General features: G+C 42.6%; 1 protein-coding gene across 2 annotated transcripts; it reads left to right on the forward strand.

Annotated features, from left to right (window-relative positions):
• The first annotated feature begins 359 nt into the window (after window positions 1–359).
• LOC147204726 (poly [ADP-ribose] polymerase tankyrase-1-like) lies at window positions 360–15,749 on the forward strand. 2 transcript variants are annotated; one of them, XM_086111393.1, is made up of 28 exons: window positions 360–825; window positions 1,474–1,698; window positions 1,863–1,958; window positions 2,102–2,138; window positions 3,392–3,467; window positions 4,447–4,467; window positions 5,960–6,054; window positions 6,139–6,205; window positions 6,315–6,501; window positions 6,622–6,743; window positions 6,923–7,014; window positions 7,129–7,207; window positions 7,314–7,485; window positions 8,255–8,334; window positions 8,649–8,794; window positions 8,921–9,086; window positions 9,172–9,391; window positions 10,180–10,289; window positions 10,419–10,607; window positions 10,749–10,995; window positions 11,091–11,173; window positions 11,344–11,464; window positions 11,552–11,649; window positions 13,135–13,209; window positions 13,324–13,429; window positions 13,928–14,114; window positions 14,515–14,671; window positions 14,751–15,749. In XM_086111393.1, the coding sequence occupies exons 1-28, from the start codon at window positions 393–395 to the stop codon at window positions 14,835–14,837; spliced, it is 3,774 nt and encodes a 1,257-aa protein (XP_085967519.1). In that variant the 5' UTR covers window positions 360–392; the 3' UTR covers window positions 14,838–15,749. The 2 variants fall into 2 exon arrangements, with proteins under 2 accessions (XP_085967519.1, XP_085967520.1); XM_086111394.1 differs by lacking the exon at window positions 4,447–4,467.

Here is a 15,749-nt window from a genome sequence, read left to right on the forward strand (position 1 = left end):
GACAATGACAGTTTTGGTTCGGCTTGAAATAATGAATGGCTGACGATGACGGACACCTGGTCCAGCCGCTGGTGCATGACGGACCAGCAAAATCCACTTAAGTTTCCATCTCTCTCATTCCGTGCGTCCGTACACACATGCATCCAGAAAGCCGAGTTCTGGTACTGTACTGACGTTCATACTTGCTTATCGACATACACGCTCTAATCGCAATATATTCAATAAAATACATGTGAAATGAATCATTTCACATGTATTTTCATTTCAAATGATATTACAGTCCCGCGGGCTGGACTCGGGACCTGTATGTTTATTGAGTAACAAACCGGAAGCACGTCCACTTTGACCGGAAAGGCGGAGCAGGGGGTTATTGTTGCTTGCGAGCTGCTGTAATGGCGGTGTCTCGTCGCTCAGCAGCGCAGCAGCAACAGAACAGCTTACAGTCTCCGCCGAGGAACAGCTCACTTTCGGGTGCTCACTCGACGGCTGCGCCGATGACAGCGATCAATTCGCCGCATGAAACTGAGCGCGAATGCAGTGGAGGGATTGAAGGCGCTCTGGCCTCTTCGGACCTGCCTGCCGCGGTCCTAGCGAGCAGCGTGAGCTCAAGCACGACCACCTCTGGGGGCAGCGGCGTCTCCAGCCCCGGCTCTGGAGCCACAAGCCCCACCGACGGTATCAGCGGAATCGGCGGAGCCTTTCGGGAGTTGTTCGAAGCCTGTCGCAACGGAGATGTGTCGAGAGTGAAACGTCTTGTCGATTCGGCGAACGTCAACGCAAAAGACATGGCTGGCCGTAAATCGACTCCTCTGCATTTTGCTGCGGGTATGTCTCGCTAAGCTAGGCTAAGATAACGAGCTATCTCTTGGCTACATCATCATATCCGCTAAATTGGAATCCTCCATCGATATTTGTGTCCACTCCGACATGTTGTCATTTAGTTGAGTGGCAGAATGTAGCCTTGTTAACCAGCGAATCACAGGTGGCAGCAAGATTACTCGCTTCTATGTCGTTCTGTGTCAAATTGACAACAAGCTGGCCCACACGCTATGATTCTACTACAGCGTCGTGTACTTTAAGTTAATCTAGTTTGAACAAAGGTAACTCAGTTTTAACTGATCTACTCGTTGACGACCTCTTTACTCGATCGTATATAGATAAATTGTTGAGTTTGGATATACAGTACATCAATTCTTTCCTAAGCAGCATCATTTTAAAACGATACTCCGTTGTTGTGTCAAATGTTGCCCACTCGGCATCCATTGCAGCCTGTTCATTCTAGAAGGGGGATTCTCACAACTGCGCCCCCTCGCAAGGTTTCTCACTTTTTCCCAGATGTTTTTTTTTGTTTTTGTTTCTCCTTGCCCTCCTGAGGGTTAAGGTCAGGAGATGTAAATTACTGTCAACTGTGGGCATGTGAAGCCTTTTGAGACTGTTTGTGATTAAAGGCTATATAAATAAATATGACTTCAGGTTTTGGTCGGAAAGATGTGGTGGAGCATCTCCTACAGACAGGCGCTAATGTCCATGCCAGAGACGACGGAGGACTGATCCCCTTGCACAATGCCTGCTCCTTCGGCCACGCTGAGGTTGTGAGCCTTCTCTTGTGTCAGGGTGCAGACCCCAACGCCAGAGATAACTGGAATTACACTCCTCTGCATGAGGCAGCCATTAAAGGAAAGATTGATGTGTGCATAGGTAAACTTTACTCTTTGATTTTGTTTCATATTTTTTCAGTATGTGCATATTGAAACTTGTGAGCATGGTGTGCAGGGTTAGTTTTTAAAAATCAGTCAAAACTAACCATTGCCACAGTTCAGAGATCTTTTTAAAGTGTTTTTGGTTTTCTCATGTAAATGTAGTGTTACTCCAGCATGGAGCTGATCCAAACATCCGTAACACTGATGGAAAATCAGCGCTGGATCTGGCTGACCCGTCTGCCAAGGCAGTGCTCACCGGTCAGTTTCTATTCTCAACTTTTACCCCCCCCCCCAAAAAAAGATTTTTTTGTTTTAAACAAGGTGTAACATTCTGACAGAGTTGAAATATTGTGAAAGTTGTTTCATGCCTTGACCTAATCTTTAACTATATTAATAAATAGGTGAATACAAGAAAGATGAACTCCTAGAAGCAGCAAGGTGAGTCTCCTCCACCTTATTTTTGAGATGTTTGATGTCATAATAATAATGTCATGATAACAACATTTTTAGGCCGCTACATTTTCCCAGAAACTATCACCTTACAAAAATTTATGCCACTGATAAAGTGACAGAGCTGCCAACTGTTACGGATTTTCCGGAATTTGTCCGGGCAATCATTGAAAGCTAACTCGTAATATCCCGTAATCTTTTTTGTGATGGATATTTTCAAAAAAAAATCCTGGGTCACATAATTGCGCAAACAGGATGAAAACGATTAAAATAGTTTGTGGAGAATTGCGGTGCATTTTTGACAATGCGACAATTGCAGATGCGGTGTCATTTCGCTGGTGGGCTGCACTCACGTAGTGCTTACCCATTCGGAGAAGTGAGCAGACGAGTACGACGTTAGCCAAAAGCTAATGATTTGAGGCTACCCCGATTGTTGCTAGCCTATGTAGATTCATATTAGCGGTGAGAAGCAAGGGCAGTGACACAATGTGAAACTTCATTGCCAGATTTATTATTTTTAATACTTCTCAGACCACAAATGTGTGCGTGCTAACGAAAACTTAATTACTCATAGAACAATCACTATTCCGCCTTCGGGGACCTGTGTCTTTACTTTCCTAACACTTGTTGGAATATGCCGACTCAAAGCATAGATAACAGTGGCTGATATTTGAAGTCAATTGTTTTTATTTCTTTCTATGTCTTTAAAATATCTCTCCACATGAAAATAACTAGTGACTCAAAGTTTGGGGGCCGCTGCCTTAATTAAAAGAAGAAAATGTGTATGTGCCTGCATATGTGTGTACATTGTTGGAACGTCAGTGTTACATAAATATTTTAATAATTTTTTGATTGATTTATTCTTTAAAGTATCAATATTAATTCGTGAAATTGCAATTGCAAATCTCTCTTGCCGTTTCACCCGTACTGTGCCTGTGTGCGAGTCAATTCACAAAACTGGGATTAAGGTGAGTGACAGGAGAGGGAATGAATCGGCATGACTCACTGCTTAGGATGAAAAATAAACATATGGGTAAATAACCATTTGTGAAGTGTGTAAAAAAAATATTGTGTCCATTTTAGTCATCTGACAATAAGACAACGTAAGTATCGTGACAGGCCTACATATATGCTCTTAATCAGAGTTAAGATAGTTAGCTGCTGCAACTTGATATTATTGTCTTTGAATTGTGAAATGAAAGTTAGGTTTTATCAACTATTGTACGTACCTATATTTCCAGGAGCGGAAATGAAGAGAAACTGATGGCTCTTCTGACTCCATTGAATGTTAACTGTCATGCCAGTGATGGTCGCAAGGTAATTCAAATACAACTGCATCAAATAACCACAAAGAGATATGAAGCCATTGTTATAATGTGTCATGTACTGTTGCTGTCTGTATTCTAAATGGATGCTTAGTAACTGCATATAACAGGATTAGCTGGTTTTTATTTTCATAGCCGTGTTTGATTATTATGCATGCACCTCTCACTTAAACTTGTCAAAAAAAAATTCTCATGTTGCACCATCTGTGGTTTCTCTCAGATGCCTAATTCATCTTCTCCTGTGTGTTATTTGGACATTGACTTTGTGTTCATTATTTGGAGCTTTTATTTCACAGTTCTTTATTTGAGTGGTTCTCGGGATGGATCGCCACTTTCTCCACGATGACCATGTGTTGGCCACTGGCATGTGGAGTTTTCTTTCTCTTTACCGGTTGTGTATTGCAAGGTTAATTGTCCGAAGACAATCCACAATGCACTTGACAGCATTTTCCTGATATAAATGTAAAGCATTGCTAATGTTGATGTCATGTCATCCAGAGCCCCACCTCCCGAGGCTACCACCAGGAGGGCACTTTTGTTTTATTATCCCCCCCCCCCCCCCCCCAAATGTGCATTCATCTGCACAATAATGAAATGCTAACAGTAAACCGGATCGTCATGCGCTTGTTTCATTCATTTCTTGTTATTCAATGCTGTAGCTTTTCATGATGCCTGCATGAACTAGCCCACTTAGATTTATATTTTTTGTTTATTTATTTTTTGTTTCATCATTAAACCCACCGTATACCGCTTGGATGCTGAAAACCCTTGAGGGCTCTCATCACCCTCAACCTGTTTAACCTAAATTTCACTGCGTGTATGACAGATATAACAGTGATTCATGAAATAGACCTTGTTTTCAGTCTTTTCTTAGAGGGGAGAATAGATTTATCTATGACCCGATGCTGCAGTTTTGTAATTTTTTTTCCCATTTTGTTTTCTGTGTGACTCTGGCAACATTTGTCGATCAGTCAACATCTCAAAAAATGCTGGTAAGTTGACCTTGATAACAGCCACTTGATTGATGCACTGTTGTGGTCTTATTTTTTTCCCCCCTTTTTTTAATCCATTGTTTTATTTGACCAATAAGCTGGCTGTCACTCGATTAATTGCACATCATGGGTGTGTGGTTCACTCATGTATCACACCCTGATGCTCCTCTGTATGTGTGTGTGTGTGGGTTTGTGTGTGCGCGTGTGGCATGTGCGTGTGTTTGGATGATGTGTCCGTGGTGAAAACGCCATGTTTTTGAATTTGCAGAGGAGCTCAGTTTGTTTCACTGCCTGCTTTCTTCAGCGTCTGTCTTCTCTGTTCACTCACCCACACCATCATTCACCCAGCCTCCACACAGTATTTGATCTGGCTTTTTTTTTTCCTTCTTAACATGATATCTGACAGTTGCCCATGCATGCCCAAAGGCTCGCTCCTTTTTGCCTTTTGTCAAGCAATTATGTCAAGTGAAATGTGTCCACCTCACACCCCCAATGAACCGGTTGGTAATCTGGAATGCCTTTTACCTGTTTCTCAAGCACCTTGCTTTTTTCAATGTTATCTCACACTGAGCAACGATGCCATTACACAGCAAATTCGGTAATCTAGAAGTTGCCGTTTGAATATTTCCTTTACAAAATCTTCCTGCTTGGAAATTGAATTGGGAATGACTGATTGAATTGTTACTTTTCTCCCTCCTGCCCCCCAGAAATATTCCTGCATGGAAATTGGGTTGAGAATGAGTATTTGATTGCAAGCTTCATCTTTCTTACGGTAGACACAATAAAGAGAACAACTGCACTTGGATTTAAAACCTTGCTTTCACTCACATTTTTTTTTCTTGGCTGAAATAGTTTTGGTTTAGTACTTCATCTTGAATATGCTTCCTTAAACAATGCATTTTATGGCATCGTTGCATGCCTTCGCAGTTACATTTGATAGCAATTTATCATGTGCAGATTAGAACTGGCCAAATGATTGCGTATTCAATGCTTGAGATGGATTAAATGACAGGGTGTTTAAGTCATTCATTTATACATTTTATTTGAGGTTCTGGATAATCCAACGGAAGCAGCTCACCTGCATCAACTGTAATGTCTACCAATTGTTTTATTTTATTTTTTTAATTTCATACTTGTCGGTACTGGCAGCGCCCTACTTGAACACATTTTCAGCTTTGTACTGCAGAACAGGTCATGTAGATGTAATCAAATGAAATTTGCATTGTTAGTTCTCACCTCTGACAGCATGTTAAGTTGGACGCCGTGTTTTGCTCGCACCTCCACTGAGTTGACACCATCACGTACATGTACACCATTCATCTGCAGCTCACCTATCATAGCCAGCCGAATCACATTGGCTCTGGCTCTAATCAGCTGCTTGCTCCAACGGCCATCGAAGGCAGCGCACAGTCAAGGCAGCCGACCAGCCAACCTTATTTGCGTTGATGTGAATAAGACATGCTTTTTTTATTTTATTTTTTTATAAATACAGTCGACTCCTCTCCACTTGGCTGCTGGCTACAACAGAGTCCGTATCGTTCAGCTACTTCTTCAGCATGGAGCTGATGTTCACGCCAAGGACAAGGGGTGAGCGCTATAATGAGGACCTTCTTGAACACTTGAAAGTGAGCAACATCCCAGACTCTAAACCTGACTGTGTTGTGACTTCAGCGGCCTGGTTCCTCTTCACAATGCTTGTTCCTATGGTCACTTTGAGGTTACTGAGCTCTTGCTTAAAGTAAGTTGAAATTCATTGATATGCATTTAGAATTTGTAATGACGAACCACAGTGCACTTGACAGTATTTTTCCCGTGTGCTTGCGTTTTCCTCACGCTTCCTCCCGCAGCACGGTGCCTGTGTCAACGCTATGGACTTGTGGCAGTTCACTCCCCTCCACGAAGCAGCATCCAAGAACCGCGTGGAAGTTTGCTCCTTGTTGCTGAGCCACGGGGCTGACCCGACCCTACTCAACTGTCACAGCAAGAGTGCTGTGGACATGGCTCCCACTCCAGAGTTGAAAGAGAGATTAACTTGTGAGTCCTCTTTAGCAGCAATGACTGAAAATCACACAATACCTTGTAATCAGACTCTCAACACCCAAAGTGATTTATTTTTTTTTTGGTCCCTGAATTTTCTCTTTTCATTCTGTATAGATGAGTTCAAAGGCCATTCGCTGCTCCAGGCAGCTCGAGAGGCAGACATGACCAAAGTGAAGAAGACCCTGGCTTTGGAAGTTATCAGCTTCAAACATCCTCAAACCAACGAGACGGCTCTGGTGAGAACTATGATACTTAAATGTTACATTCCGGTGGGGCATGGGGTTTTGGAACTTGTGATTTACAGTGGATACTCTAAGATATCCTTTATTTGTCCCACACTACATTAATTATAAAGTTTTATTTATTTATTAACAAATAAATGTGGCCTATGTACTCATTTTTTTTCCTTTTGAAGCATTGTGCAGTGGCTTCCCCCCACCCAAAAAGGAAGCAAGTGACCGAGTTGCTGCTACGTAAAGGTGCCAACATTAACGAGAAGAACAAAGAGTAAGTCCACAATTTGTTTCAACACTTTACATTTGAATGTTGTAACTCTTAACATCACAAAGTCCTCTCAGTTTGAGATGCGAAAGCATTCACTTGTTCTTTTGTGCGTCACAGCTTTATGACGCCTCTGCATGTTGCTGCTGAGAGAGCGCACAATGACATTCTGGAGGTGCTGCAGAAACATGGAGCAAAGGTTCGCATTTTTAAGCCTCAGTTTGCTCGAAAATATTCGCAGTAACCTTCCAAGATGCTGGAAAACATGGTTCACTCGCCAACCCCCTTAACTTGTCTGACTTCAGGTGAACGCCGTGGACACACTGGGACAGACTGCTCTGCACCGGGCTGCTCTGGCTGGTCACATACAAACCTGCAAACTGCTGTTGAGCTATGGGGCCGACCCGTCCATTGTGTCACTGCAGGGTTTTACTGCTGCCCAGATGGGAAATGAAGCTGTACAACAGATTCTCAATGGTAATCACATTTCGGTGTTCATGGTCGGGCTGGACGACTATGGAAAAACTAATAATCGTGCTTATTTTCTGTAGAAGTTGAAAAAAAAATTCACCTTTTTTCATTGATTTCAAAACTTAGTATGTATTTAATTACGAAACCTGAACTAGTCAAATTATCATCATAGCGTCTTGCCCACCCATTCCTCCCTGGAAGTTTAACACTTAATTCTTGGAATTATTTATTTATTTTTGATCAACGACATGATGTTGTAAGTATCATGTGAAACTCGAGCTTCTTCTTTTTCATCCTGCTGCATACACACCTTATCTTTGATGCCTGGCATTTTTGCACACATTGAGCCCTTGAATAACCATCACCCATTATCTCTTCCTCATATTTATTTTATCTTATGTTATTTTCACAAGTCTGATGACTTACTGGGCTAAGCTGGCACCTCGGGGATTGTATTTTGTTCTATGTCCTGTGGAAATGTCTGTTGGTACTACAAAAAAGTTGTTGGATCTTTATATCCTTGAATTTTGAGAAAAGGAAAATTCCTTGAAAATTCAACTTTAAATCTAACTTGAAAGGACAACAAGAAAATACATTAGTAAGAAAATAAAATTAGAGGACACTAAACTAATAACTATAAAAACTACTGGCTGTTCCACCTCGTTTAAGACTTTTAGGAGCAATGTGGTTAAGATAATAATAGTTTTTGTAAAGGCAGTTCAGATTTTATTTACATTCGCTCTTTTTTTCTTGTGCTTTTTTTCTTTTCTTCCAGAAAATGTTCCCACGCGAAACTCTGATGTGGACTACAGATTTCTTGAGGCAGCCAAAGCAGGAGATCTGGAAACTGTGCAAGTGAGTTGGCGCCATGACTCATTTTCTTGATTATTTTATTTGTAAATTTTTTTCTATAACCTTTTCTTCTGGCAACGGTATTTCCAATGTCCAGTGGAGTAATCACCTCTGGACTCTTCAGGGGAAGACATGATAGATGATTCTTATTTTCCCAACAAAAGGATCTTTTGATTTGACGCTCAGAATAGAAGCTTTTTGCCAGACGTGTCACTCACAGGCCCCTACCATTCACAACATCCTACTTCTCGCCTTCAAAGGCTCACTTTAAGATCCATCACGGTATTCATTGTTGTCATGTTCTCTTTGTGTGGCAGCAACTGTGCACGCCTCAAAATGTTAACTGTCGGGATCTGGAGGGACGCCACTCCACTCCCCTTCATTTTGCTGCTGGTTACAACCGAGTGGCTGTGGTGGAGTATCTGCTTCACCATGGAGCTGATGTTCACGCTAAGGACAAGGGGTGCGTTTTTTTTTTTTTTTTTTTACACTCTTGATTTTTAGACACTTGTCACAAATGAAAAAAGAAAAATCCAAGGGGCGATCTTTCTGGAGAATCGAGATTTACACCTGTTACTCATCCCACCAGCGGCTTGGTTCCTCTTCACAATGCTTGCTCATATGGCCACTATGAAGTCGCCGAGCTGCTGGTAAGACACGGAGCCTCAGTCAATGTCGCTGACCTGTGGAAGTTCACCCCACTCCACGAGGCAGCAGCCAAAGGAAAATATGAGATTTGCAAACTGCTGCTCAAAGTGAGAACCTTTTCAATCAGTGACGGATAAGTTGTAAGATTGGAAAATTAACCGTGATTACCATTTAAAACACCTCTATATTCAGCATGGGGCAGACCCCTCCAAGAAGAACCGCGATGGCAACATGCCACTCGACATGGTGAAGGATGGAGACACTGACATCCAGGACCTTCTGAGGGGTGATGCTGCCCTGCTGGATGCTGCCAAAAAAGGTTGCCTGGCTCGTGTCCAGAAACTTTGCTCCCCAGAGAACATCAACTGTAGAGACACTCAGGGCCGCAACTCCACACCACTCCACCTTGCAGGTAATGGATACATTTTGGCACATTTCTGGCTTTGTCGCTCTTGAGTCAAATCGGTAGGTGTACCAAAAATGTAACCGGTAGTGTCCAACTGCGATGTGTTTAAGGATATTGATGACGCACAATGGGATTTCTTGTATTGGCTGCGTTTAATTGTCTCAATCACAAAGCTTGACAGAAGAAGCAGAAAACAATGTCCTTCCATCAGTTACAGTGATACAGCCTGCTCCTACACAAATGATATGGCACAGTAATGTATTAAAATACTTAAACTGGTAATTGAAAACAAAAGTTTGTCCGGCTCTAAAACGCTCACCTCCCCATGGACATCAAGAGAAAAGCGGGTGAGTCAAAGGATGTATAGGATATAGTAAAAAGAATGTGTCAGGTATTTATCATTTCACAGATTTAGTTTTTTGCTGGCCCTGTTACAGGTGTACCAACATGACATTTTGTCGAGATGATGACCCCCCCCCTTTTTTTTTTAATTCTAAGAATGTGTTTTTTGTTTTAAGTAGATGAATGGAGGAACTGCAATCTCTCCATCACGTTTTGCTGTAGTGTCTCTGGGATAAAACATTTTACGTAAAATCAGAACTCACTAGCCATACCTGAAAGAATGTATGCGGACGTCAACTGATGACCTTGAGCGCTACCTTTGTGGATGTCTGATCTGACACCGGTCACTTCTCACACACTTTTTCTTCTCACTGTGGGTGTCCTTATGGGGACTGGATAATTGATTTGCTGCGCTTGTTACAATTTTCGACTGATTCCTGTTTTCTCCTTAGCTGGCTACAACAACCTTGAAGTGGCTGAGTATCTGCTGGAACACGGGGCAGACGTCAACGCTCAAGACAAAGGAGGTCTCATCCCGCTCCATAATGCTGCTTCCTATGGCGTGAGTTTCAACCCACCTAGCTCTTAAAGCATTCGGTAGCTTCAGCTACCTCCTTTCTTTGATTGAAATATCTCCTTTTTAGTTCTCCAAATAAAAACTGTGGCTTGTGTTATCTTCCCTCTCCGATAGCATGTTGACATTGCTGCCCTGCTCATCAAGTACAACACCTGCGTGAATGCCACAGACAAATGGGCTTTCACGCCCCTGCACGAGGCAGCCCAGAAAGGCCGCACACAGCTCTGTGCCCTGCTGCTGGCTCATGGGGCTGATCCCACCATGAAGAACCAGGAAGGTCAGACAGCTCTGGACCTGGCCACGGTAACATCACCAAAACATCAACACTCGTACCCCATTACGGATATGAATGCGTCTCATCTTCATCTGAACTCGTCTTTCGTCTTATAAGTGATCGGATTTATGCTCTTTAAACTGGAACGCTTTCTGTTGTTGCACTTTTAGGCTGACGACATCCGGGCCCTTCTTATGGACGCCATGCCCCCGGACGCTCTCCCAATCTGTTTTAAGCCACAGGCCACAGTGGTCAGCGCCTCTGTCATCTCGCCAGCCTCCACACCGTCCTGCTTATCAGCCGCCAGCAGCATAGACAATCTAGCCGGGCCGCTCAATGAGCTGGCCAGCGGTGCAGCTGCTGGCAGTTCAGGAGTGGCAGATGGAGCCGCAGGCACGCACCGCAAGGAAGGAGACTGTAAGATTATTCAATCTGCCTCTTAGGTCCTCAGTAATTTGTTTCCGAAGGTGGTTAACAAAAACCTTCTTTTCTTTCTTTATTTTCCCAAATAGTGACAATGCTGGACATGAATATCAGTCAATTCCTCAAGAGTTTGGGCCTGGAACACTTGAGGGACATATTTGAAAGAGAGCAGGTGAGAAATAAAGACAATGTCAAAAATATTCAATGTGAATATAAATGCATGATGGCAAATTGGCAGCTCACTTTAGTGAATTTGGGAACACATTCTCATCAAAAGCATGAGAAAGCTGGTTTTAGGCATCAGTTTGAAATCCTAATCCAATTAATTTTTTTTCATGTTAGATCACTTTGGATGTCCTTGTTGACATGGGTCACGAGGAGTTGAAGGAAATCGGAATCAATGCCTATGGGCACCGACACAAACTTATCAAGGGCGTAGAGAGGCTGCTGGGTGGTCAGCAAGGTGAGAAGGCCTATTTGAGGTCACTGCCACTTGGAAATGTTTCACTTGAGCAATTGTAACCACTTTTTCTCATTGCGTCGACCCCAGGTGCCAATCCATATCTGACATTCCACTGTGCCAACCAAGGCACCATCCTCATAGACCTCGCCTCCGATGACAAGGAGTATCAGTCAGTGGAGGAGGAGGTATGTTAGTCTCATTCATGTTCAGGTCGATGGTGGTCTGCACATACTGGCCGGGACTGTACAAAATAAACACCCGCTAACTCAAATAGGAGAGGTTAAGGGCAGCCCAATTTCAAAACTAAACAGGCTTGTCACCAAAATGTAATGGCCACCACAACGATCTGTTCAACTATTTTGTACAGTGAAGAAAATTCTCTCCTTGGCTAAGGTCTGTCAATGTTTTTTGTTGTTATGTATTACAGCGTATAGTCATGGAAAAAAAATATTTGACCATAATAATAATAAGATATCCTTTATTTGTCCCACACTGGGGAAATTTACAGTCTACAGCAGCAAAATTGGGGGTAGAAGAAGGAAAACAAAGTGTTTGCATGCACAAAAATAAATGTTTCAGAGAGAGCTGTACACAGTTCAATTAAGTTTAATATAAATATAGATATTGCTTCTTCAATTTCTTGTTCATTTCAATGTCTGTTATCACTGAATGTATATTAGCTGAAGAATGCAGTGAACACGACAAAACTACGGCTGGTTTCTTATTGCCTTGTCCTATTTGACATTGTTAAGATTGATTGTACATGTATTGCTTTTTTCAAGAAAACCATTCAAAGTGGCGCAATAGCAGCTCTCAAACTTCGGAGTTATTTTTGTTGCAGTCATTATCGCTGACAAAATGTACCTGTGCAAAATGAACAAAACTGAAGAAACAAAGGTGGTTTAATTTTTTTTTCATCCCTGTCAGTATATTAATGGGATCGTCGTTGGCGTTGCTGTACAACGGCGCGACATCATACTGGAGGAAATTTCTCACAAACCAAAATAGTCTGTCTGTACCAGTGCACACATGAGTAACTAATCAGAGTACACCAAATTCATCTCTCATTCATTGTTTCCATTTTTATTCCACTTCCATCAGCAGCTAGGAATGTAATGCTAAAAGCGATATTGCAATGTTACAATTGCCATGGTTGTCATGATACGATATCAAAAGCAGCACATCTTCGTAGGGAAAAAAATATTACTTTTCAGACGCTTCAGCCGAACACAGCATTGTGTACTACATAGACCACGATGCACCTCTGAACCACGGAGAACATATTGCAATAAAAATCTCTGGCCAAGATTTTGTCTTTGGCACTGCTGCTCTTCGGTACAAAAACATAATATTGGGGTGATGACAGGCTGAGTTTTCTCTGTGCATGTATTTTGTATGCATGAATCATTATTTTACAGTACTTTATAAATACAGTTTAGGTTTTATACAGTATCATGACATTTTGTATTTCACCAGCCTCCCCAAAATCTCATCATGATTATCGTATCATTAGGTTCATATCATGATTAATATATCGTGGCATTTGGATACTGTAGCATCACTATCAGCAGAACCACCCACTCACCAACCCCCACACAGTTAGCAAATGGGCCAATTGGGGGGGGGGGGGGAAAGAACCCCACATGAAACGTGTTTTTATTGTCTCTCAGATGCAGAGCACCATCAGGGAGCACAGAGATGGAGGCAACGCAGGTGGCGTGTTCAGCAGATACAACATAATCAAGGTCAAGTCTGTTTTTCACATCCTATTTAGTTGTCAGTATATTGAGGAGTTTCCACATTTCCGGGTGAGCGTTGCACACTGTCTCATCAAAATAAATACTGTCTTTGGCCCACAGATCCAAAAAGTGGTGAACAAGAAGTTGAGGGAGCGTTACACACACCGGCAAAAGGAGATCGCAGACGAGAACCACAACCACCACAATGAACGCATGTTGTTTCACGGTACGCACATCTGCTCAGCTGCACTCTGGTGGATTTTTGGACCACCGCGAGGCCTGTCCGCTGTCCGTGCTGAACGTTCATGCAATGCATTACTGCCTTGGTCATCAGGAGGTTCAAAAAGTTCAAATATGAATCAAATGCAAATCGGTTTGCAAATTCAGAAAATGTTCAAAATTGAAAACGGAATTCCCGTGGAATTTATGGGCGCAAACCAGGAATTAATCAAATGAAAGCTTGGCTCTTTGAGCGACTTTGACTTGAATTGTCATCAACTGCATTGTTGATGGGAAAGGAAATTCCTGTCACAAACAGCTCATTTTCTGTGTTTATTTTTATTTATTTATTTTACGTGATGTGAGCCTAATCTTTCATTTGATAGTTGCTGTGTTGACAGCCATAAAGCGCGATATTCTGTGAGCCTTGATGGATCAGTCGGAATGCTCTAAATTGGCTGCCACCGAAGTGTTGTGTGTGATCTTGACAAGTGTCTTCCCTCAGGTTCCCCCTTCATCAATGCCATCATCCACAAAGGCTTCGATGAGCGTCACGCCTACATCGGAGGAATGTTCGGGGCGGGCATCTACTTCGCCGAGAACTCCTCCAAGAGCAACCAGTACGTTTACGGCATCGGCGGAGGCACAGGCTGTCCGACCCACAAAGACCGCTCCTGCTACCTGTGCCACAGGTGAAGTAACCGTTTCAAATAATGTCGCAGTGATTTGGGTGTGCTCCTCTTGAAATAGGTCGTGGTCTATACCATACTCGTTTTTGTTGTGGGCCACATTTTAGTTCCCATTTCCCTTGGAGAGCCGTTATGAGTGAAACCATATCAAAATAAGTCAATAATAACTGTTTATTCAACTACTGTTTAAGTGACTGGAATGAGGGTTCTGGTCACAAGAAAATGCTAACAATATGTCTCTTATTTATTACATTATGAGAATTTTAGTATGCATCATGGAAGTTGACATGTTTGATTTGCCTTCGCGGGCCACATAAAATGATGTGGCGGGCCAGATCTGGCCCCCGGACCTTGAGTTTTACACGCGTGGTCTAAACGCTTTCTTTTGCTGTGCGACTTGCAGGCAGATGCTGTTCTGCAGGGTGACTCTCGGGAAGTCCTTCCTCCAGTTCAGTGCCATGAAAATGGCCCACGCTCCCCCAGGACACCACTCGGTGATCGGGCGGCCGAGCGTTAACGGCTTGGCCTACGCCGAGTATGTGATTTACAGAGGAGAGCAGGTACATTTTCAATTCAGACGCAGCGCAAGCACCGCAGATGATTCATTGTCACCCAGCTGTTGTTTGTTTTTCCCCTCAGGCCTTCCCAGAGTACCTCATCACCTACCAGATCTTAAAACCAGAGAGTGCAGCCCAGTCCGCTGCAGGAGCTGAGCAAAAGTCATAGTTGGTGCCATACTGACTCCATGCTATTTCCTCCTTTCACGTGACACATTTCCAATTTCCCTTCCAAGGTGACCAGTACGTAGAGGACAGATATGCAGTGTAATACTCTTCCCTTTTGTCTCCTTTCACTTTTTGTGCATCAGTTGCATGTTAACACGGGAGCATGTAAGGCCCTGTAGTTTATGGCTTGCTTCTCTTGTTAGTTTGCCACCCTTCTGGCTTCATTGCCCAAAGACTGTGGAGAACCACCAACCCTCTTAACACACACACAGTTTGTTTCAAATTATGTGAAGTAGGAATGCAAACATATCTGGGTTCATCCTGTACAGAAGATTTAGTCCAAACATTATCAGTGAAAATAGTTGTTACCCCGTAATGTTGACCATGAACTTCCAGGAGAACACTACAGTTTGCGGGTATCTTTAGTCGTGTTGCACAAGCCGCTGGGAAGGATCCGATACTTTTCATCGGCTTTACAATATAGTCGTGAATGAGAGTATGCTCGGAAACACAGCTTGATTGCAATGCGCAGCACCCTAATAATATGAGGGATATTCTACACATATGAATGCTGTACATTTAAAGCATTATGTATGACGGAATAGTTTAGTAAGTTGAAATATGCTTGTGGTGTTTTAAAACCTGATTGCCAGTGAACTCATCAAAGCATCCCACTTGTCACCGTTGGTCTTCTTTTATGCATAAGGATTTGCACTTTTACATAGAAACCTATTTAAGTTATTTTGAATCAATGAAAATCTTGAGGGAAAAAATATTTGTACAGCTTGTGTAAATGGTTGTTTATAACTGTTGCTGTTTAAAAGTATCTTGAGTTGAACATAAAAAGATGTTTCTTTTATCCCTTCTCTATTCTCCATTTCTTTTTGTTAATAAAAGTCACAATAATGGGTCA

This window comes from Hippocampus guttulatus, chromosome 5, assembly GCF_054856545.1.
Source record: "Hippocampus guttulatus isolate MCC_2025c chromosome 5, RoL_Hgut_1.0, whole genome shotgun sequence".
NCBI classification, from domain to species: Eukaryota; Metazoa; Chordata; class Actinopteri; order Syngnathiformes; family Syngnathidae; genus Hippocampus; species Hippocampus guttulatus.